The 22096-nt window shown below is 36.8% G+C and overlaps 1 protein-coding gene across 2 annotated transcripts in view; it reads left to right on the top strand.

Moving 5' to 3' along the window:
• The window catches only part of BTAF1 (BTAF1 RNA polymerase II, B-TFIID transcription factor-associated, 170kDa), an 87538-nt gene that overhangs the window by 15428 nt on the left and 50014 nt on the right, over window positions 1-22096 (top strand). Inside the window, exons 3-10 of one of the 2 annotated variants that reach the window (XM_010842203.1) lie at window positions 4818-4932; window positions 6641-6787; window positions 14949-15112; window positions 17774-17910; window positions 19470-19599; window positions 19859-19927; window positions 20917-21006; window positions 21917-22012. In XM_010842203.1, the coding sequence (XP_010840505.1) occupies window positions 4818-4932; window positions 6641-6787; window positions 14949-15112; window positions 17774-17910; window positions 19470-19599; window positions 19859-19927; window positions 20917-21006; window positions 21917-22012 (948 nt within the window). The other variant, XM_010842204.1, reaches the window with a different exon arrangement.

Here is a 22096-nt window from a genome sequence, read left to right as displayed (position 1 = left end):
GCGCCGAAGAATTGATACTTTTGAAGTGTGGTGTTGGAGAAGACTCTTGAGAGTGCCTTGGACTGCAAGGAGATCCAACCAGTGCATTCTGAAGGAGATCAGCCCTGGGATTTCTTTGGAGGGAATGATGCTAAAGCTGAAACTCCAGTACTTTGGCCACCTCATGCGAAGAGTTGACTCATTGGAAAAGACTCTGATGCTGGGAGGGATTGGGGGCAGGAGGAGAAGGGGACGACAGAGGATGAGATAGCTGGATGGCATCACTGACTCTATGGACATGAATCTGAGTGAACTCCGAGAGTTGGTGATGGACAGGGAGGCCTGGTGTGCTGTGATTCATGGCGTCGCAAAGAGTCGGACACGACTGAGCGACTGAACTGAACTGAACTGATTCCTGTGAGTAGGAATTCTAAGCCCTTGTCATCCTACACAAACCTGCCCTCTATTGTTTCTTTATGGGGGTGAACAGCAACTCTCTGTCCAGCACACTCCTCACTTAGATACTGTCAGAACTTTCTAACCAAGACGTAGATGCAGAGAGAGTGATTTGACACCTACAGGTTCCATGTTCTCAGATTGAAGAAAGATGCACATTTGACAGTACTATACTCATGTGTTAGATGTGGGGATAGAGAGGCACCCATTTCTTCTCATCCCAAGGGAAGAGATGGAGGACTAAATGAACTGAGACTGGAAACAATGAATAAGACTAACCTCTGCTGAACTGAGAAAAAGTTTGCAGCCTTCCAAGTGAGTTCTGTCCTTAACTCAGACCCCACCATATGACTGCCATCAGATAATTCTAAAAGAGGCAAAGTTTTTTTTTTTTTTAGCACTTTTCTCATCTCCTATCCCCTCTCTGCCCTCAGTGTTTTCCTGTTGCCTTCGGTTTTATTTTTGTGAAAAATAGCTTTATTGAATAGATTTTATATATCTTGTAATTCATCTAGATAAAGGGTGCAATTCAGTGATTTTTAGTATATCCACAGATACATGCAACTATCACCACGATCTAATTTTAAAACGTTTTTGTGTGCTAAGTCACTTCAGTCATGTCCTACTCTTGGCAACCCTATGGACTGTAGCCCACCAGGGTGCTCTTTCCCTTGGATTCCCCAGGCAAGAATACTGGAGTGGGTTACCATACCCTCCTCCAGAGGATCTTCCCTACCCAGGGGCTAAACCCGTGGCTCCTGCTTTACAGGCAGGTTCTTAACCACTGAGCCATTGGGGAAGCCCTGAAACATTTTTGTCTCCCTCAAAAGAAACCTCATGCCTATTACCCATCACTCACTATCACTCTCCCTTCCATACTCAGTCCTGCTGCCGCCAAGTCGCTTCAGTCGTGTCCGACTCTGTGCGACCCCACGGACTGCAGCCTACCAGGCTTCTCTGTCCATGGGATTCTCCAGGCAAGAACACGGGAGTGGGTTGCCATTTCCTTCTCCAATGCATGAAAGTGGAAAGTGAAAGTGAAGTCACTCAGTCGTGTCTGACTCTTAGGGACCCCATGGACTGCAGCCTACCAGGCTCCTCCGTCCATGGGATTTGCCAGGCAAGAGTACTGGAGTGGGGTGCCATTGCCTTCTCCCCATACTCAGTCCTAGGCAACCACTAATCTACTCTGTTTATAGACTTGCCTGTTTTGAACATTTTATATTAAATATGCGGTATTTTGTGATTGTTTTTTCACTTAAATGTTGTTTTCAAGGTTCTGTCATATTGTGTGTGCTAAGTCACTTCAGTCGTGTGCAGCTCTTTGCAACCCAGTGGACTGTAGCCTGCCAGGCTACTGTCCCTGGGGTTCTCCAGGCAAGAATGCTGGAGTGAGTTGCCATGCCTTCCTCCAGGGGATCTACCCAATCCAGGGATCAAAACCCATGTCTCTTTATGTCTCTTGCATTAGCAGGCAAGTTCTTTACCACTAGCACCACCTGGGAAGCCTTCTTTCATGTTTTTGCATGTTTCGTTTTTCATTCTTTTTTGTTGCCAAATACCGTTCTTTGTATGGGTATGGATAATGTTGGATATACCACATTTTATTTATTTCTTTATCAGTTGATGGACATTTTAGTTGTTTCTACTTTTTGCCCTGTTTTAAATAATGCTGCTATGAAAATTTGTGTGCAAGTTTTTGTGTGGATGTATGTTTTCATACATGGGTGTATACTAGAGAGTAGAATTGCTGGGTCATATGGTAACTGTGTTTAACTTTATGAGGAACCGCCAGACTGCCTTCCAAACTGGAAGGCATGGTACACCATATTACATTCCCAACAGCATGTATGAGAGGTCTGATTTCTTCATATGTTTGTTAGCACTTTTTTTTTTAAATTTTGTTTGTGTATTTTTGGCTGTGCTGGGTCTCTGTTGCTGCATGTGGGCTTTCTCGAATTGCAGCAGGCAGGACCACTCTCTGGTTGTGGTGTGTGGGCTTCTCATTGTAGTGGCTTCTCTCGGTGCAGAGCACGGGCTCCAGAGTGCGAAGGCTTCAGTAGTTGCAGCTCGCAGGCCCTAGAACGCAGGCTCAGTAGTCGTGGCACACAAGCTGAGTTGCTCCATGGCGTGGGGAGTCAGCCTGGACCAGCAGGGATCGAACTTGTGTCCCCTGGCAGGCAAATTATTAACCACTGTACTACCAGGGAAGTCTCCAGCACATAACTATTAACTGACTGTTTATATTCATACCAGTGTGTATTAAGTGATACTATAGTTTTGATTTGCATTTTCATATGACTAATGATGTTGAATGTCTTTTCATTTGTTTATTGACCATTTCTGTATCTTCTTTGAGGATCTGTCTATTCAGATCCTTTGACCATTTTTAAGTGGGATATTTGTTCTTTTATTGATGAGATAGAAGATTCTTTATACATTTTAGATACAAGCCCCTTATCAGATATGGGGTTTGCAAATTCATTCTGCTAGTCTTGAGGTTGTCTTCACTTTCTTAATGGTATCCTTTGAAGCACAAAAGTTATTAGTTACAATGAAGTTGACTTTATCTTTTTTAAACACATGACTTGTGTGCTCTTGAGATCATATCTAAGAAACCTTTGCCTTATCCAAGGTTACAAAGGTTTATCCCCATGTTTTCTTCTAACAGTTTTATAGTTTTAGTTCTTATTTTTAGGTGCTTGGTGTATTTTGAGTTAGTTTTTGTGTCCAGTGTGAAGTTTTTGTGTCCAGATTTTATTTTATTTTTTTAAAAATGATTTTATTTATTTTTGGCTGTGTTGGGGTCTTCATTGCTGCACGGGCTTTTTTCTGGTTGCAGTGATTGGGGGTTACTCTTTATTGCAGTGCACAGGCTTCCCATTGCGGTGGCTTCTCTTGTGAAGTACAGACCCTAGGTGCTCAGGCTTCAGTAGTACGTGGCATGTGGGCTCAGTATTTGTGTTCCCTGGCTCTAGAGCACAGACTCAACAGTTGTGGCACACAGGCTTGGTTGCTCTGAGGCATGTGGGATCTTCCTGGATCAGGGATCAAACCTGTGTCTCATGCATTGGCAAGCAGATTCTTTACTGTTGAGCCACCAGAGAAACCATGAAGTAGGGATTTTAAGTCATTATTTTGTTGCTGTAGCACCATTTATTGAAAAGATCCTTTTTTCCCCATTGAATTATCTTGACACTGTTGTTGAAAATTGGTTGACCATAGACACATAGTGTTATTTTTGAACTAAATTCTTTTCCATTGATCTGTGCATCTGTCCTGCTGTTACCACACTGTCTTGATTATTGTTGGTTTGTAGTAAGCTTTGAAATAAAAAACTATGAATCTGCCAACTTTATTATTCTTTTTCAGGATTGTTTTGGTGATTCTGGGCACCTTAAATTTACATATAAATTTTAAGATCAATTTGTCTATTTCTGCAAAAAAAAAAAAAAAGCTGGGATTTTGATAAAAATTGTGTTGAATCCATATTCAGTTTAGAGGGTATTACTATGCTAATAATATTAAGTCTTCTAATCCTTGAATATGAGGTGTTGTTTATTTGGGTCTTCTTTAATTTCTTTCAATAATATTTTGAATTTTTTTTTTTTAGTTTGCAGTATACAAGTCTTGCACTTTTTTGGTTAAATTTATTCTTAAGTATTTTATACTTTTTGATACTATTATAAATGATATCATTTTCTTAATTTCATTTTCAGATTGTGGTAAGTGTAAAAAAATACAGTGGATTTTTGTACAACATATTGGTCTTATATCTTGCTCTCTTGCTGTACTTACTTATCTTTTCTAACGGTTTTATAACTCTTGGCATTAAGTAAAGGGATTTAATGACTGATATATACTTTGCTTTTTAGTATGCTAAAAACATTTTTTAAATTCACTTAAGCATTCTTTTATTTATTAAGTTTCCTGTTTCTTTTTTTAAAAAAAGTTAATTGTATTTTTGGCTGTGTCCAGTCTTAGTTGTGGCATTTGGGATCTTTGGTTGTGATGCTCGGGCTTCTCTCGTTGTGGCACAGGGACTCAGTAGTTGCGGCTCGAGGGTTTAGTCGCCCCATGGCATGTGGGATCTTAGTTCCCCAACCGGGGATTGAACCTGCATCCCGCTACATTGGAAGGTGGATTCTTAACCACTGGATCACAAGGGACGTCCCCTCCCTGTTTCCTTTCTTTAAAGTGTAGTGATATTTCTTGTGACTGATAGAAAATCTTATAAATGATTTTAATAATTGCAAAGTGTTTTGTATAAATTTGAGAGCTGCTAAATTAGAAATTAATAAGTATATTTATGTTCCTCTCTTTTGACTATTTGAACAAACAATTTTTTTTGGTGTGTAACTTTTATTTTACAATTTTTTAAGGTCTTGATATATTTAAGGAGTACAAATTGGGATACTCGGATTGCAGCAGGACAAGCTGTTGAAGCTATAGTGAAAAATGTACCTGAATGGAATCCCGTGCCAAGAACCAAACAAGGTGCTTTTAAGAGGAAAAAGTAGTTTGTAGTAAAAACTATACATTTTGTTTTAGTAATTCCACTTTTAAAGGCTGAATTTTCATACTTTTAGGTGCAGTCTTGTCAGGAAATAAAATTGAACAAGATGCTTTTTCACCATGTTTTAAAAATTGTACTAGACAATCTCTTCTCATATAATTTTATGAGAATTTTTAATGAATAATTTTAAATTATTCTACAATATGGTTGATTTGCAGAGATTATTATGTTCCTCAAGAATTTATGCCCTAAAAAATGAAATCAATTAAGTATAAATATTTTATATTTAAAACAGTCAAATTTTTCTTGTTGCTGTGAGAATAGGGTAGTTGTTTACTAAATTTAATAAGCACAATTATGTGTGGCTATTTGGAAAGGTCAATCTTTAGTCCTCTTATGCCTTTTAGATGTCTTTTAGTGGAAATTAACTTGTTTTCTGACTGCCTGTTATATATGACACTTGAATGTATGCTTTTACAAATTTATAAAGTTACACATTTTAAGAGAGAATTTAATATGGTGTAACTGCATTTCATTTTCAAGTCACTTTTAGTAATACGAGTTTTATCCTGTTGTTACTCGTCTAAAATTTTTACTTTAATTTGCTCCACCTATTATTTTGAGGGATTGTGTTAGTCTGTCTTCTCTCATCGAAAGAAATATATAACCAGAAGAAGTTATAAATTGTTTTAGAAAAGAGCCATTTTCTTTCCGACTTATCACCCCTGCTTATTTTGGTATACAGAGATACTAGGACTTAAATTCTTTTCAGAAAAACTTTTTTTTTTTCCCGTTCAGCACAACCTTGTGAATGAAATCTTAGTTCCCCCACTAGGAATTGAACCCAAGCCCATTGCATTGACTACATGGAGTCTTAACCACTGGACTGCCAGAGAATTCCACCCTGCAAAAAAGCTTTAAATTAGTTACACTAGCATTAAAATATATAGTATCATTAGTATCAAATACATTGTCATCATTAGAAAACATTAAGAAATTCATAGCAGTTCCCTTTCAGTTTAGCAATTATACTTTAGTTTGTGAAGACTTATACGCAAGTGACCAGCTAAACAAACTATTGTCAGTGAACAGTTTATAGTATACATAAAATTTTACAATGGCATAACCTTTTTGGGAGGAATACAGAACATTTTATAAATAGTTTTAGGTCCCAGATAGATATTTGATTTTAGCAGTTTGCCAGGAGATTGTAATTTGCTTATATTATGAGAAATGAGTCCTATTGATTGAGTAGTTTTTATGTCTTAGATATTCCTAGGTATAGGGAGTGATGATGCTCATTAGTGTTATTTATGAAAATTTATATGAGTATGTTTATCTTTCAGTTTATCACTGTGATAAATTACCTTTATCTTTCAACTGTTTAACAGATGATTTTTAATATACATATTTCAACATGGGTATACATTTCTTCATGTAATATTGTGCTTGTATAGTCAAAAAGTTACATACCCACTAACATTCTGGTAGTTTGTAGAAAGGGAGCCATCTGCTAAATAGTTTTTTCATAAATAAGAACTGATCATAAATAAATCCACAATAGCTTTTCTACTTCCTCCACATTTTACTTTTCTTAAAATACTACCCACTCACCTAAAGTAATGCTATTTTCTTTCATTCTGCACTTTGGCTGTATAATCAAATTGAATGTTTTTAAACCTCATCTAGAAACTACTTCAGAAAGTGCTATGGAAGACTCATCTACTACAGATCGATTGAATTTTGACAGATTTGATATATGTAGATTGTTACAACATGGGGCATCACTTTTGGGATCTGCTGGTGCAGAATTTGAAGTACAAGATGAAAAATCAGGTATGTAATAGTCCTGTAGAAAAAAAATCTGAAATGTGTATGTATTCAAATCACTTTGTTATTGGTGTGCTATGTTACAGTCATACAAAACCTAACAGATGCCATGAAATGTAAATTCATGGAAGTTTGCAGTTTGAGATGTGGGGCATAGGGAAGGTGACCAGGAGCACTTTGTCTAAAACAAATAGGAATATTTTTCATCCCTTAACTGAATATGTGCTATATATATACACACACACATATATATATATATGCATCATTAATAGATATTAGTATGTCAGCATACATATTAATATTTTAGTATTTCAGTATAGAAATTGTAAAGTGGTACCTGAGAGCTTTAGTTGAATAGATTTTAAAATCCAGGATTAGCACAAATTGTGGTAATGTTTTCAGAATTCTTGAAATTTAGAGACTATGACAGTTCTTTTTATCATGTTTTAAATATTTAAGTAATTGGATCTACTGATGCTAATGACCAAAGCAAAAATGAAAAATAAGTCTTAGGTAATTGTCCCATTATCTTTAAACTTACAGAATCCATCTGGATATAAAATAAATGTTTTGGCCATTCAAGATTGATGCCTTGAGTGGAAAAAACCTTGATGTTTTTAATGGATTTCTGTAAGTAAATAAATTGCTTTTTTGACTTAAACCAAAACAGAACAGTGTTTTGTTTTGTTGCTAATCATTAGTCAAAGGATATCTATCTAGCTAGGTTAATGAAATGATCTTCAGTTTGTTCATCTTAAAAAAAAAAGTCAGATATTCATTTCTTCTTGCCTAATATGCTTTCTATTGAAAAATCTAGTGTAGTTATTTATGGAGAGTATAATAAAGAGGAGAATTTGCTTAAGTTCCAGAAAAGCATAGTTTTTTTTAAATAAGGGAAGTAGAAGTCTTCAAAAACTTCACAATTTGAAAAAAGTTATCTCTAAGTTTACTAATTAGTTTACCAGTCTTAGTAGTGTTCCCATAAACATCATGAGAGATTATTGGGCCTTATCTAGGGAAAAAAGTCAGTGTGACTTTTGTCACTAAAAAAGAAAGTGTGCTTGGGACGTGTCTTAAAGATGCTGATTTAATACATCTGTGGAGAGTTCTGGGAAATCGTATATTAAATGAAAAAACCCCACAGATGACTGATATGTAAGCAGGATTGGGAACCCTGATTTTCTTAGAATTCAGTTTTTTCCCCCTATAACTCAGTTTTTAATGCTGATAAGTCATAGCGTGACAAAAAGTGCTCATTAAAACCCTCTAATTAGGTTTTCTTGAAATGTCTGTTCATCTGTTTTGATCTCTATGTATTTATAAATTACACGTACATGGTTAGCATAGGTGCCAGTCTGTTTCCTTTGCAGTTGTGTTGATTATTTTCTGCAGTAAACTTTCCCTGAAATGAGAGGACTGATTTGGAGCTCTTTGTGAGTGTACTGAATTTATGATCCAGAAGTTTTCATGTTGGATGCCTAGTGTTTTTCCCTCTGAGGAGAGCAGCCTTAGTTTTTTTTTTTACTATAGCTATAGAGAGGTATAATTCCCATACCACATAAATCACCCATTTTAAAAGTGTACAATTCACTGAGTTTTAATATATTTACAGTTTCGTGTAATTTTAGAACATTGTCACTGCCTCAGGAAGAAACTCCATATCCTTTATCACACTCCTATTCCCCTACACCCTTCCTTTTTCTTCCCAGCCCTAAGGAACCATTAATTTACTTCCTTTATCTATAGATTTGCCTATTATGGGCATTTCATATAAATGGAATCGTATGTAGTCTTTTGTGTCTGACTTCTTTTTACTTAGCAGAATTTTTCCAACATTTATGTATAGTATGGTGTACATGTTAGTACTGTTTAGATTTTTTTTTCCTAAATAGTATTTATTACTGTTATAGGGCATATCCGTTTTTTAATTTTGATCAAATATAGATAACATAAAATTTACCATCTTAATCATTTTTAAGTGTATAGCTCAGTAGTATTAAGTACATTCATATTGTTGTGCAGCCAATCTCCAGAACTCTTTTCATCTTGCAGAATGAAACCTTATACCCATTAAACAATAATTCCCATCCCTTTCTCCCCTCAAACCCCCTGCCCCACACCGGCAATCACTGTTTCACTTTCGTCTTTTGAATTTGACTACTCGGGGTACTTCATCTGAGTGAAATCTATGGTATTTATCCTTTTGTGACTGACTTTCTTTACTTAACATAGTCTCCTTCCACTTAACATAATGGAACAACAGACTGGTTCCAAATAGGAAAAGGAGTACGTCAAGGCTGTATATTGTTACCCTGCTTATTTAACTTATATGCAGAGTACATCATGAGAAATGCTGGGCTGTAGGAAGCACAAGCTGGAATCAAGATTGCCGGGAGAAATATCAATAAACCTCAGATGTGCAGATGACACCACCCTTACGGCAGAAAGTGAAGAGGAACTAAAGAGCCTCTTGATGAAAGTGAAAGAATAAAATGAAAATGTTGGCTTAAAGCTCAACATTCAGAAAACTAAGATCATGGCATCCAGTCCCATCACTTCATGGCAAATAGATGGGGAAACAGTGGCTGACTTTATTTTTCTGGGCTCCAAAATCACTGCAGATGGTGATTGCAGCCCTGAAATTAAAAGACGCTTGCTCCTTGGAAGGAAAGTTATGACCAACCTAGACAGTGTATTCAAAAGCAGAGACATTATTTTGTCCACAAAGGTTCATCTAGTCAAGGCAATGGTTTTTCCAGTGGTCATGTATGGATGTGAGAGTTGGACTATAAAGAAAGCTGAGCACCGAAGAATTGATGCTTTTGAACTGTGGTGGTGGAAAAGACTCTTGAGAGTCCCTTGGACTGTGAGGAGATCCAGCCAGTCCATTCTGAAGGAGATCAGTCCTGGGTGTTCTTTGGAGGGAATGATGTTGAAGCTGAAGCTCCAATACTTTGGCCACCTGATGTGGAGAGCTGACTCATTGGAAAAGACCCTGATGCTGGGAAAGATTGAGGGCAGGAGGAGAAGGGAACAACAGAGGATGAGATGGTTGGATGGCATCACTGACACAATGAACATGAGTTTGGGTGAACTCCGGGAGTTGGTGATGGACAGGGAGGCCTGGCCTATTGCGGTTCGTGGGGTCACAAAAAGTCGGACACGACTGCGCGACTAAACTGAACTGAATCTCCTTTTGTGTGTATCTGTATTGTATGTGTCAGAATTTCCTTCCTTTTTAATAAGGCTGAATAATAATTCCGGTGTATGTTTACACCATGTTTTGTTTATTGATTCATCTGTCATTAGGCACTTGGGTTGCTTCTACCTTTTGGTTATTGTGAATAATGCTGCTGTGAACACAGACATGCAAATATCTATTGATATTCCTGCTTCCAGTTCTTTTGGGTCTATGCCCAGAAGTGAAATTATAAGGTCATATGGTAATTCTATTTTTGATCTTTTTTTTTTTTTTTTAGAACTGCCATATTGTTCTCCATAGTGCCTATTTCATTTTGTATTCTCACCAACAGTCTATGAGGTTTTCAGTTTCTCCACATAACTTTATCAGCTATTGTTATTTTGATTTTTTGGTAGCAGCCGTACTAATAGGTATGAAATTACTTCATTTTCTGGCTGAATAACATTCCATTGTATGAATATAACATTTTGTGTATTCATTCATTGTTTGAAGACATTTGGGTTGTTCCTACCTTTTTGGCTTTTATGTAATGCTGCAATAAATGTTCATGTACAGATTTTTGTACATGTATGTTTTCATTTCTTCTATGTAGATACCTTTTGTTGACTATGAGGGCTACTCCATTTCTTCTAAGGGATACTTACCACACTAGTAGATATCATGGTCCTTTGACTGTGCAGATCACAACAAACTTGGAAAATTCTTAAAGAGATGGGAATACCAGACCACCTTATCTGCCTCCTGAGAAATATGTATATAGGTCAAGAAACAACAGTTAGAACCGGACATGGAACAATGGATTGTAAAATTGGGAAAGGAGTATGTCAGTTCTATATATCGTCACCCTGCTTATTTAACTTGTATGCAGAGTACATCATGTGAAATGCTGGACTGGATGAAGCACAAGCTGGAATCAAGATTGCTGGGAGAAATATCAATAACCTCAGATATGCAGATGACACCACCTTCATGGCAGAAAGCGAGAGGAACTAAGGAGCCTCTTGATGAAAGTGAAAGAGGACAGTGAAAAAGCTGGCTTAAAACTCAGTGTTCAAAAAAAAATAAGATCATGGCATCCAATCCCATCACTTCATGACAAATTGATGGGGAAGCAATGCAAACAGTGAAAGACTTTATTTTCTTGGGCTCCAAAATCATTGCAGATGGTGACTGTAGCCATGAACTTAAAAGATGCTTACTCCTTGGAAGGAAAGTTATGACCAACCTAGACAGCATATTAAAAAACAGAGACATTACTGTGTCAACAAAGGTCTGTCTAGTCAAGGCTATGGTTTTTCCAGTAGTCATGTATGAATGTGAGAGTTGGACTACAAAGAAAGCTGAGTGTAGAAGAATTGATGCTTTTGAACTGTGGTGTTAGAGAAGACTCTTGAGAGCCCCTTAGACTGCAAGGAGATCCAACCAGTCCATCCTAAAGGAAATCAGTCCTGAATGTTCATTGGAAGGACTGATGCTGAAGCTGAAGCTCCAATACTTTGGCCACCTGATGCGAAGAATTGATTCATTAGAAAAGACTGTTGCTGGGAAAGACTGCAGGCAGGAGGAGAAGGGGACGACAGGATGAGATGGTTGAATGGCATCACCAGCTTGATGGACATGAGTTTGAGCAAGCTCTGGGAGGTGATGATGGACAGGGCAGCCTGGCGTGCTGCAGTCTGTGGGGTTGCAAAGAGTCGGACTTGACTGAGTGACTGAACTGAACTGATGTAGATTCCTAAGAATGCTGGGTCTTGTGGTAACTGTTTTACTATTTGAGAAACTGCCAGACTGTTCTCCAGACTGGTTTCACCACTTCACATTCCTTTAACAGGATACAAATGTTCCAATTTCTCCACAATCCTTGCCAATGTTTGCTTATTATTCACTGATTTTGACTATATCTACACCAGTGACTATAAAGTGATATCTCACTGTCCTTTTGATTTGCATTTTTCTGATGACTAATGATGTTGAACATATATTCATGTGTTTATTGACCATTTCTATATATTTTTCTTTGGAGAGTTGTCTATTCATGTTGTTCGCCCATTTTTAAGTGGAATATCTGTTCTTTTATTAATGAGATATAAGAGTTCTTTATATATTCTGTGTATAAACCTCTTATCTAATAAATGATTGACAGATATTTCCTCCCATTCTATGCATTATCTTTTCACTTTCCTGACCTTCGAAGCATAAAGTTTTTAATTTTAATGAAATCCTGTTTATCTTTTTCCTTTTGTTTCTCAAGCTTTTTGATATCATACGTTAGAAGTTTTTGCCAAATCTGAGGTCATATTTATCCCTTTGTTTTCTCTAAGAGTTTCATAGTTTAACTCTTACTGTTAGGTATTTGATCTATTTTGAGCTTATTTTTGTATGTTGTGGGGTTAAGAGTCTTAACAGTTTTTTTTTCTTTTTGAGGGTTTTTTTTTGGTTGTTAATTATTTCTTTGGTTGCCCTGGGTCTTCCTTGTTGGGCAGAGGTTTTCTCTAGATGAGCGGGGGCTGCTCCGCTTGTGGAGCACAGGCTTGGCACTGTGGTGGCGTCACTTGTTGCAGAGCACAGGCTCCAAGTGCGTGGACTTCAGTAGTTGTATCACGTGGGCCTAGTAGTTTCGGCTTGTGAGCTTTAGTTGCCCTGTGGCATGTGGAATCTTCCTGGGCCAGGGATCGAATTGGTATCCCCTTCATTGGCAGGTGGATTCTTAAACACCGTACCACCAAGGAAGTCCCCAATATCAGTTTTTTATATGTGGCTATTCTGTTGTCTCAACACCATTTGTTGAAAAGATTCTTTTTTTCTCCATTGAATTGTTTTTGCACCCTTGTCTGCAGACATATAGTCTTATTTCTGAACTCTCAATTCTATTTGATTGATGTCTGGGTCAGTATTTCATTGTCTTGATCACTGTTGCTTTCTAGAAGTAATTTTTAAAATCAGGAAGTATGACCCTCCAACTTTGTTGTTGTTTTTCAGGATTATTTTGGATATTCTTGGTCTCTTGCATTTCTGTATGAATTTTAAGATCAGTGTGTCAGTGTCTGTGAAAAACCAGCTGATATTTTGATAGAAATTGTTTTGAATCTGTATATCAATTTGAGAAGTACTACTGTCTTACTGTTAGGTATTCTGATCCATTAACACAGAATGTTCTTCCATTTATTGAGATCTTTAATTTCTTAAACTAATATTTTGTAGTTTTAAAAATATAAATTCTTAAGTTTTGCTTTTGATGTTATTAGAATTATTTTGTTATTTTTATATTTAAGTCGTTTGTTTATTCAAATCTTCTTCCCCTTCCCTGTTCTTTAGATGAGGGACTTTATATAGCTTTACCTTTGAATTCACTTACACTTTGTCCTGTTATCTCAATTAAGTTGTTAAGCACATTTGTTGACTTAAAATTTTCAAGTATTGTTTAGTTCCAGACTCACTTTAAAAAAAAACTGGCATATTTTGCACATATAAGTCACCCTTTTCAAGTATATGATTCTGTTTTTTTAAATAGTTTCTGTTTCTGTAATGAGGTATCCTATCTTCTCATTATTGTGACAGTATCTTCCTTTACATTGAATATTGTTATATTAGTTGCTTAAAAATTTTGTCTTCCAGTTCCAACATCTAGGTGATTTAAGAATTGATCTCCATTAACTGGCTTTCTTTTGGGATGGGTTACATTTTCTTGATTCTTTGTATGTCAGTTATTTTGGATTGTATTTCTCATATTGTAAATGTTTATACTGCAGGCTAGATTCTGTTACATTCTTCAGAGTGTTTTGATTTGTTTGGTTGTTTTTGCTTGCTTGTTTTAATAGGTATTTAATTTGATGAAACTCAAATTGCAAACTCAGTCTCATTTGTGGTGGGCAACAATTCAAATCTCAATTCAATTTTTAGCTTTATTTGAACTATTTGGAGTCTGTGCTGTCTGTGCATATTTCAGAGATCATCCAGAGATTTGGCTTTCTGTCTGGTTCTATTCTTTCTGGGTTTTTTCTCTATTTTCCAATAGTTATGCTGTTCCTGACTCTCTTTCCTCTAGTTTTTCAAGCCAGACATACTGGGTTTTTGCACAACTTTTAAATGTAGGATATGACTGCCCAATATACCGTAGACTGGGTCTACCTTTAGGCTAAAAAGGTTCAAAAATGGGAAAGTCACTTAATGCCGTGCTTTCTTCCAGGCACTGATAACTCCTCCAAGTATATGCCTACTTTTGTTCTCTTTCCAGTGCCTTCAGGTAGTTGTTTACTTTTTTTTTTAGCTAGAATTTGTTATCTTTGGAGTCCAAAAGAACTTAGTCAGCTGTTATTGGAAACTAATGATAGAACCATATCTTGCAGCTTAAATATTTTAAGCCCAAATTTTTATTTTTAAAATGATATCTTTTGATCTATTTTCTATTGAAATATTGAGGGATTTTACTTGGAACATTCAAAATCTACTTTTATGCCTTTGTCTTTTATTTGGGGTATCAAATAGATAACTAAATAAATAGAGGACTATAAAGGCCACACTTGGAATAAACATGTATTTGTTGAGATCTTTTCTGTCAAATAGAGTCTAGATTTTTTTTTTAAAGCCTGGCTAGATATTTCGGAGAATGTACAAAGGGTAGCTATAAAAGAATAAGATTGGTTTATCTTCATAGGAATATATCTTATTTTATATATACTTGATAATTGACAGTTAGGGCAGTGGGGTAACATCAGTGAGTGATATTACTCCTAGAGTGTTTTTGTTAGCTAGAATGCTATTTTCCGAGATTCAGTAAAATATTTACTCTATTAGATAATAAAGTTTATGACATGTTCAGAGATTGTGAGTGGTGTGGTTTGTTTTATTATCAAGAGAGGTGTTCTAATAGTTTAAAAAACTTTTTAAATTTAATCGAGTTTGATCTTCATGTATAGAAAGCGTCTTAACTGATTTGAAAAAAATATATTTCTTTTTTGTTTAAAGGTGAAGTGGATCCTAAGGAGAGGATAGCACGCCAACGAAAGCTGTTACAGAAAAAACTTGGCCTTAATATGGGAGAAGCGATTGGAATGAGCACTGAAGAGCTCTTTAACGATGAAGATTTGGATTATACCCCAACTTCAGCAGCCCTTGTAAACAAACAACCTGTAGGTAAAACCTTTGGTTGTCTGACTGCAAGTAATAATACAGGCGATTTGCTTTTATTTTGATATGCAATTGCAATTAAAAAAAAAAGCGCTCCCTATTTCTGCTCATTGTTGCTTAGTGTCACCATAATTTACTATCTCCATAAATTGAATTTTTAGTGCTAGATTCTGAAGAGGTAGAAGGTAGCCTCTGCCTGCCTCATAGATGCTAGACTATTAGATAAAAGCCGTGGTGGACCTTTCAGGAGACATTGGTGTTGAGAAATCATAGTTGCGCCAGTTGCTCTTTCTTTATTCTTCAATGAAGAAAAAAAAATATTTCAGAGGGTAGGAGATAGTAAGGGCTATTATAGTTAGATATGCTGATACTGGAAATCTTTAGAGCTGGTTCTTTTGAGAAAGAGCAAACAGGATGAAAACTTTGAAACAGTGCAAAAGGACCTACGATATGAAGTAAGCGTCTTTGTGATAAATGATGGGCACACATTTCCCTGTATCTCATAGCAACCCTTTAGAAATTATTTGTCCTTTTTTCCTGAAATTTTCTGTGTACGCACAAGTCCTTGTTAAGCCATGTCTGCCTGTGTGTGTGGGCTTCCACGGTGAGACACAGTGGGAAAGAATCCATCTGCCAGTGCAGGAGACACAGGACACATGGGTTTGATCCCTGCATCAGGAAGATCCCCTGGAGCAGGAGATGGTAACCCACTCTAGAATTCTTACCTAGAAAATTCCACGGACAGAGGAGCCTGGCAGACTGCAGTCCATGGGGTCATAAAGAGTCAGACATGACTGAGCATGCATCCATACCCGTCCATATATACAGACTGATCACCTTGGTTTTTGATAACTTCTTTCTGTTTATATGGCTGTACCGTAATTTTGCTCTGTATTTTTCCTGTTTCTGTTTTTCCAATTCCCAGTGGATGCCTGTGTGCTTCTTTTTTTATACATTAAAATCTTCATAAGCTCCAGTAAAAGCTCTGGCTCTCTCTCCTCAGAAGAATGTACATACACGTGAAATAGTACCTTTCAGGGGATTTAGTGCTCTTCTTGGCCTGCTTTACATGAGACCCATGTCTTCTCATTCCCTTGGCCTTTCCTTTTGCTTGAGTAGAGAATGGTTCTATTTGCCATTATTCTAGTTGTCCTCTAAATCATTAGAATTTGTAAGTAAGTTTTTTAGCATTGAGGAGTGTGTGATGATGATGGGACTTTTGTAGACAAGGAAAAAAGAGTAGATTCTGGAGGGAAGAGTATAAAGAGGCAGAAAATATAATAACAAACATGAAAGAACAGAAAGATGGAGTATGAACTGAAGCATAAGATATAAATAAAAAGCAACAGAATAAAATAAATGAAAACAAACGTGATCACAGTGTGGTAATTGGATATTGTGTACGGAAATTAATAGGTGTATTAGAGAAAATAGGCTATAGACAGAATAATTGGAAAGGAGATGGCAGCAGCAAATTTGGCAGAATCCAAATTTGGTTGGCTTTAGATGTCAGGGACCTTTGGGAAGAGTTGCTGAGGTTTGTTGTTGTGTTATAGTGTTCATCACTGCTCTGTTGCCTTGTATATATGCTAGTGGTCCCTGGACCAAGTCTGTAGCAGGGCACCCACACCAGTGACCCTGACTGGTTGTGGTAATGTACATTTCAGTTGAGTCTTAAATCAGTTAAGGGCAGAAAGATTTTTAGGCTTGTATTAAAGCATTTTATTCACAGCCTTAATAATGTCTCCTATGAATGGAAGAAGGAGCAAAAGTGGTATGCAGTGAGTGGTTAAGAGGGAAAGACCAGTTACTTATCAGGTCTTCATTCTTAGTTGTATCCGACCCTTTGTGACTCCTTGGACTGTAGCCTGCCAGACTCCTCTGTCCATATACTTTTCCAGGCAAGAATAGTGGAGTGGGTTGCCATTTCCTACTCCAGGGGAATCTTCCCAACCCAGGGATTGAACCCGGGTCTCCTGTGTCTCCTGCATTGCTGCAGAATCCTACCTGCTGAGCCATCTGGGAAGCCAGTTACTTATGGCTATAATTACTTTTATTTTTTTAGTAGAAGATGATTATAATTTTTAAAAAAATTGACATTCTTAATGCTTACATTACGGCTTCCCTGGTAGCTCAGTTGGTAAAGAATCTGCCTGCAGTCCAAGAGACCCGGGTTCAGTCCTGGGTCGGGAAGATCCCTTGGAGAAGGAAATGGCAAACCACTCCAGTATCCTTGCCTGGAAAATCTCACGGATAGAGGAACCTGGTGGGCTACAGTCCATGGGGTTGCAAAGAGTCGGGCATGACTGAGTGACTTCAGCGACTAACATGCTTAAAACTTTTAGATTATATTATGTTTTTTTTAACGTTTCACCTCTTCAGAGTCCTCACTGGAGTCAGGATCATACATTTTTGCCACATCTGTGACATAAAGTTAAGAAACACATGAGCTTTTCCTGGCAACTGGAAGAATAGGGAAGAAGGAAGAAGAGAGTGAAATTATGGTACAGCTATACAGCAGAATAGCATAAATCTGTCAAAGAAGAATGTAATCAGTTTGTTTATAGTGAAACTTATAGACTTTAGTCCTCTTCTGAGGCTGAGACTGTGGGTATATATTTTAACTTCAAAAGTTCAAACTGCACATTTTTTTATTCTTTTAGACTCTCCAGGCCGCTGAACTGATTGACTCAGAGTTTCGAACAGGAATGAGCAATAGACAAAAGAACAAAGCTAAAAGAATGGCCAAATTATTTGCAAAACAGAGATCCAGGGATGCAGTAGAAACGAATGAGAAGAGGTAGTAATCCTTTTTTTGCTCATTTATGTATGTATTTTAGTTATACCATTTTATTTAATTAAAGTTTTTTAAATTGGAGGATAATTGCTTTACAATATTGTGTTGTTTTCTGCCATACAACAGTGTGAATCAGTCATAACTGTGTGTGTGTGTGTCCCCTCTCTTTTGAGCCTACCTCCCACCTCACCCCCATCCCACCCCTCTAGGTCGTCACAGAGTGCCAGGCTAGGCTCCGCATGTTATATAGCAGCTTCCCACTGGCTGTTTTACGTATGGTAGTGTAAATATGTCAGTGCTACTTCCTCAGTTTGTTTCATGCTCCCCTTCCCCTGCTGTGTCCATAAATCTGTTCTCTACATCTGTATCTCCATTCCTTCTCTGCAGGTAAGTTTATCAGTATGATTTTTTAGATTCCATATATGTGCATTAGTATATGATACTTGTTTTTCTCTGACTTATTTCACTCTGTATAGTAGGCTCTAGGTTCATCCACCTTACTACAACTGACTCAGATCTGTCTCTTTTTATGGCTGAGTAATATTCCATTTTATGTGTGCATATATATATGCAACAACTTTTATTTCTGTCAGTAGACATCTAGGTGCTTCCATGTTCTGGCTTTTGTAAATAGTACTGCAGTGAACATTGGAGTACATGTGTATTTTTGAACTGTCATTTTTTCAGAGTATTTGCCCAGCAGTGAGATTGCTGGGCCATATGGTAGTTTATTCCTAATTTTTTAAGGAATCTCCACACTGTTCTCCTTAGTGGGTGTATCAACTTACATTCCCACCAACAGTGCAAGGAGGTTCCCTTTTCTCCATATCATCTCCAAAATTTATTGTTTGTAGACTTTTTTGATGATGGCCATTCTGACTGGTATGAGGCAATACCTCATTGTGGTTTTGATTTACATTTCTCTAATAATGATCCATTTTTTTGCTTATTTAAAACAGTGATGTTGGTTAACTTAAATCTTGGTCTGCTTGATTTCCAAAAACATTTTGATGACATTGCCTTTAGCTGTGGAGTGCCGTTTGGATTGTTTTGCTCAATTGTCAGAGAGCGTATTTACTGTTACTAGAGACTAGGACAACTTCCCCAGGAAGATCCATATATGCAGATTTTTTTTTTCCATAATAATTACGAGCTCTGAATGAGGATTGAAGATCTTCCAAGGGGAGTGCATTCCAGGTAAAGGGAACAAGTATAAATACCTGAATCATGTAATATTCAAGAAACAGAAAGGTTGTATGGCTGGGATGAGTAGACAGAAGTAAGAGTATTAGAGAGTGAATTCAGAGAGATGGCCTGAGGGCTACAAGTTAAGACTGCTACTTTTGTAAGGTGAGAACTGTCACCATATTACATCATATGTTTTTTGGCTGAGGGCTAAGCCAAATAGTAGGTAATAATCCAGGGTTATTTACCAAATCCTGTTGTAGGAAAGAGCTCTGTGGGTAAACACAGTCTACTTTCTTACATTCATTGTGGTCCACAGTGTTCTGTATTCACTTCTTTTAAATAAATGGTGACCTTTTTTTTTTTTTTTTTTTAAGCAATGATAGCACAGATGGGGAACCAGAAGAAAAGAGACGAAAGACATCAAATGTTGTTATTAATCAGTCTGCAGTTGATTCCAAAGTTCTGATTGATAATATTCCAGACAGCTCTCCCTTAATTGAAGAGGTACTACTGAAATACCCTGAAGCATCCTTTGAAATCATTTATAATTTTTTCATACTAATGTGTTAGTAGATGGTATATAATATAATAATCTGTTAATTGAGAAATTTTGTTATTAAAAATCAAAGAACTTTTTGTTAGTAAAATTTTTTGATTATTTAAAAGCCTGACTATTATTGTTAGTCCTACAAATAAATACACTTAAATTATTGGCATAAAATAGATCTTTTAAAGTAATATTAATTTGGTTTTTCTTATTCAGACAAATGAATGGCCTTTGGAAAGCTTTTGTGAAGAACTTTGCAATGACCTTTTTAATCCCTCCTGGGAGGTAGGATTTCTTCATTACAATTTCTCTCAACTCTGTTTTCTTTGCTAATGATAGAAACCATATCAATCATAATCTGTCTTGTCAGAGTCCTTATTTTTCCCCTATGTCCCTCTCAGAACCACTTGTCAGGGCACTTCATAAAGAGTTGCATATCTCTCTAAGTAAAAAACTTCCTTTGGAAGTGGACAGTTTTGATTAAGACCAGTAGTTTGCAAGTGGTAGCTTAGCCTCAGAAATATTTCTTCAAAAAAGATCTTGAACAGCTCTCAGTATGTAGAAGAGATGAAAGTGAAGTTCTTCTGGTTGAAATTGAGGGTTGGTAGTCTCAAAAGATTCTTTGGTTGGTCTCTGAGTAATTTTACAACACTGTTTTGGAATACCTTTTAGCTTTAGCTTTGCCTTTAGCTTTCTGCTCCCAGATGTACTTCTGTTCGAAACTGTTCACGTTTTAACTCGAATGGGGCCTTTAGTAATGGGGGCAGTGTCGGTGGCGTGTTTCCCCTCCCAGGTGACATTGCAGAAGCTTCAGGGCTACAATAAAGTGTTAGTCATGAGACATTTTATTTAAATTGGCTTCCTTTGATGTTTAACACTGGTGGCTTTGAACCTTAGTTTTGATGTATTTATTTCTAAAATATTGGTGTTTGGACTATAAAGAACATTATATGATGCTTCTTTTCTCTCCTTTGCTGTAGATAATGCTGAATGCAAGTAGAGAGTAGAGGAATGACAGCCAAGCAGATTAGTATCTCAGAACTCAGCATAGCTATTTTTTGCCTTTTAAAAAAATAAAATCCATATAATCAAACTTGTGAGATAAATATATGTAACTCTTCTTGGATAGTAGAAGAAAAACACATTCTTGTGAAGTCCCACTCAGTTTGTTCCAATTTCTTAAAAATCTAGTATCCCTTTTTCATATTGAAGAAAAGTTAAACACTGTTTCTTAAGCATTTAACCTCCGATATTTGCTTCTTGGTTCTTTTTAGGTTCGACATGGTGCAGGCACTGGACTTAGGGAAATCCTTAAAGCTCATGGGAAAAGTGGTGGTAAAATGGGAGATAGCACTTTAGAAGAGGTAAGTGTAAGTGTAGTAAATCAAAATTATCATCAGATTTCAGTAGATCTCCTCTTTCTCAGGAAAGTAGCAGAGCATGTGCCATGAGGTAGAAATGAGAGGTAAATAGTAAGAAATATGGAGGGGTGAACATAAGGAAAAAGGTTAAAAAATTAGGAAGAGGTTTATTTATATTATAGATAGAGAAAGAATGAGTTCAGGGGAAAGATATGTTCAGAAATACAGAGTGGAAAAGTATGTAGAAGCACTCATATTTGAGCAGGGTGTAATAGATTAGAATGTAGAGTGAGATGAATGAGAGTATAGTTTAAAGGTCAATAAGCAGTGTGACTGGTGTAACATGGAGGCGGTAGTAATAGGCTAGATAATAGATACTTTGGCCACCTGATGCGAAGAACTGACTCATAGGACAAGACCCTGATGCTGGGAAAGATTGAGGGCTGGAGGAGAAGGGGACGACAGAGGATGAGATGGTTGGATGGCATCTTGGACTTGATGGACATGAGTTTGAGCAAGCTCTGGGAGTTGGTGATGGACTGGGAAGCCTGGCGTGCTGCAGTCTATGTGGTCGCAAACAGTCGGACACAACTGAGCGACTGAACCGAACTGAATAGATGTAGTTGATATTACAACAACCTTAAGTGGTTTCTCAATTTCTCTGGGAGTGCAAGTAAAATAATAGAATTCATGAATTTTATAGATTTTGGTACAGTATATCCAAATAAATAATCATCAAAGAAGATGTGGTTAATATTGAAGGTAGTAACTGGGACTGTTCCTTAGTTTGGTTATTGTTCCTACAGCTAAAATAATCTGTCCCAGTGTTTTGTTTTAGTTTGCTGTAATAGTTTAGTTTTGATTTTTGGACCTAATATGTTTTAATGTGTTATTAAAATGATAATTTTAACAGATGATTCAACAGCATCAAGAGTGGTTGGAAGACTTGGTTATTAGACTCCTTTGTGTGTTCGCTTTAGACAGATTTGGAGACTTTGTTTCTGATGAAGTAAGTATCTAAGGGAGGCTTTACCCAATCAGATTTCAGATTCTTAAAATATATATATATGTATATATTTTTTTTGCAAATGTG

The sequence above is a fragment of the Bison bison genome, unplaced genomic scaffold (genome assembly GCF_000754665.1).
Source record: "Bison bison bison isolate TAMUID 2011002044 unplaced genomic scaffold, Bison_UMD1.0 scf7180017864172, whole genome shotgun sequence".
Lineage (NCBI taxonomy): Eukaryota > Metazoa > Chordata > Mammalia > Artiodactyla > Bovidae > Bison > Bison bison.
Note: the sequence above shows the minus strand (reverse complement) of the source record. Positions and strands in the feature narration are given on the sequence as shown.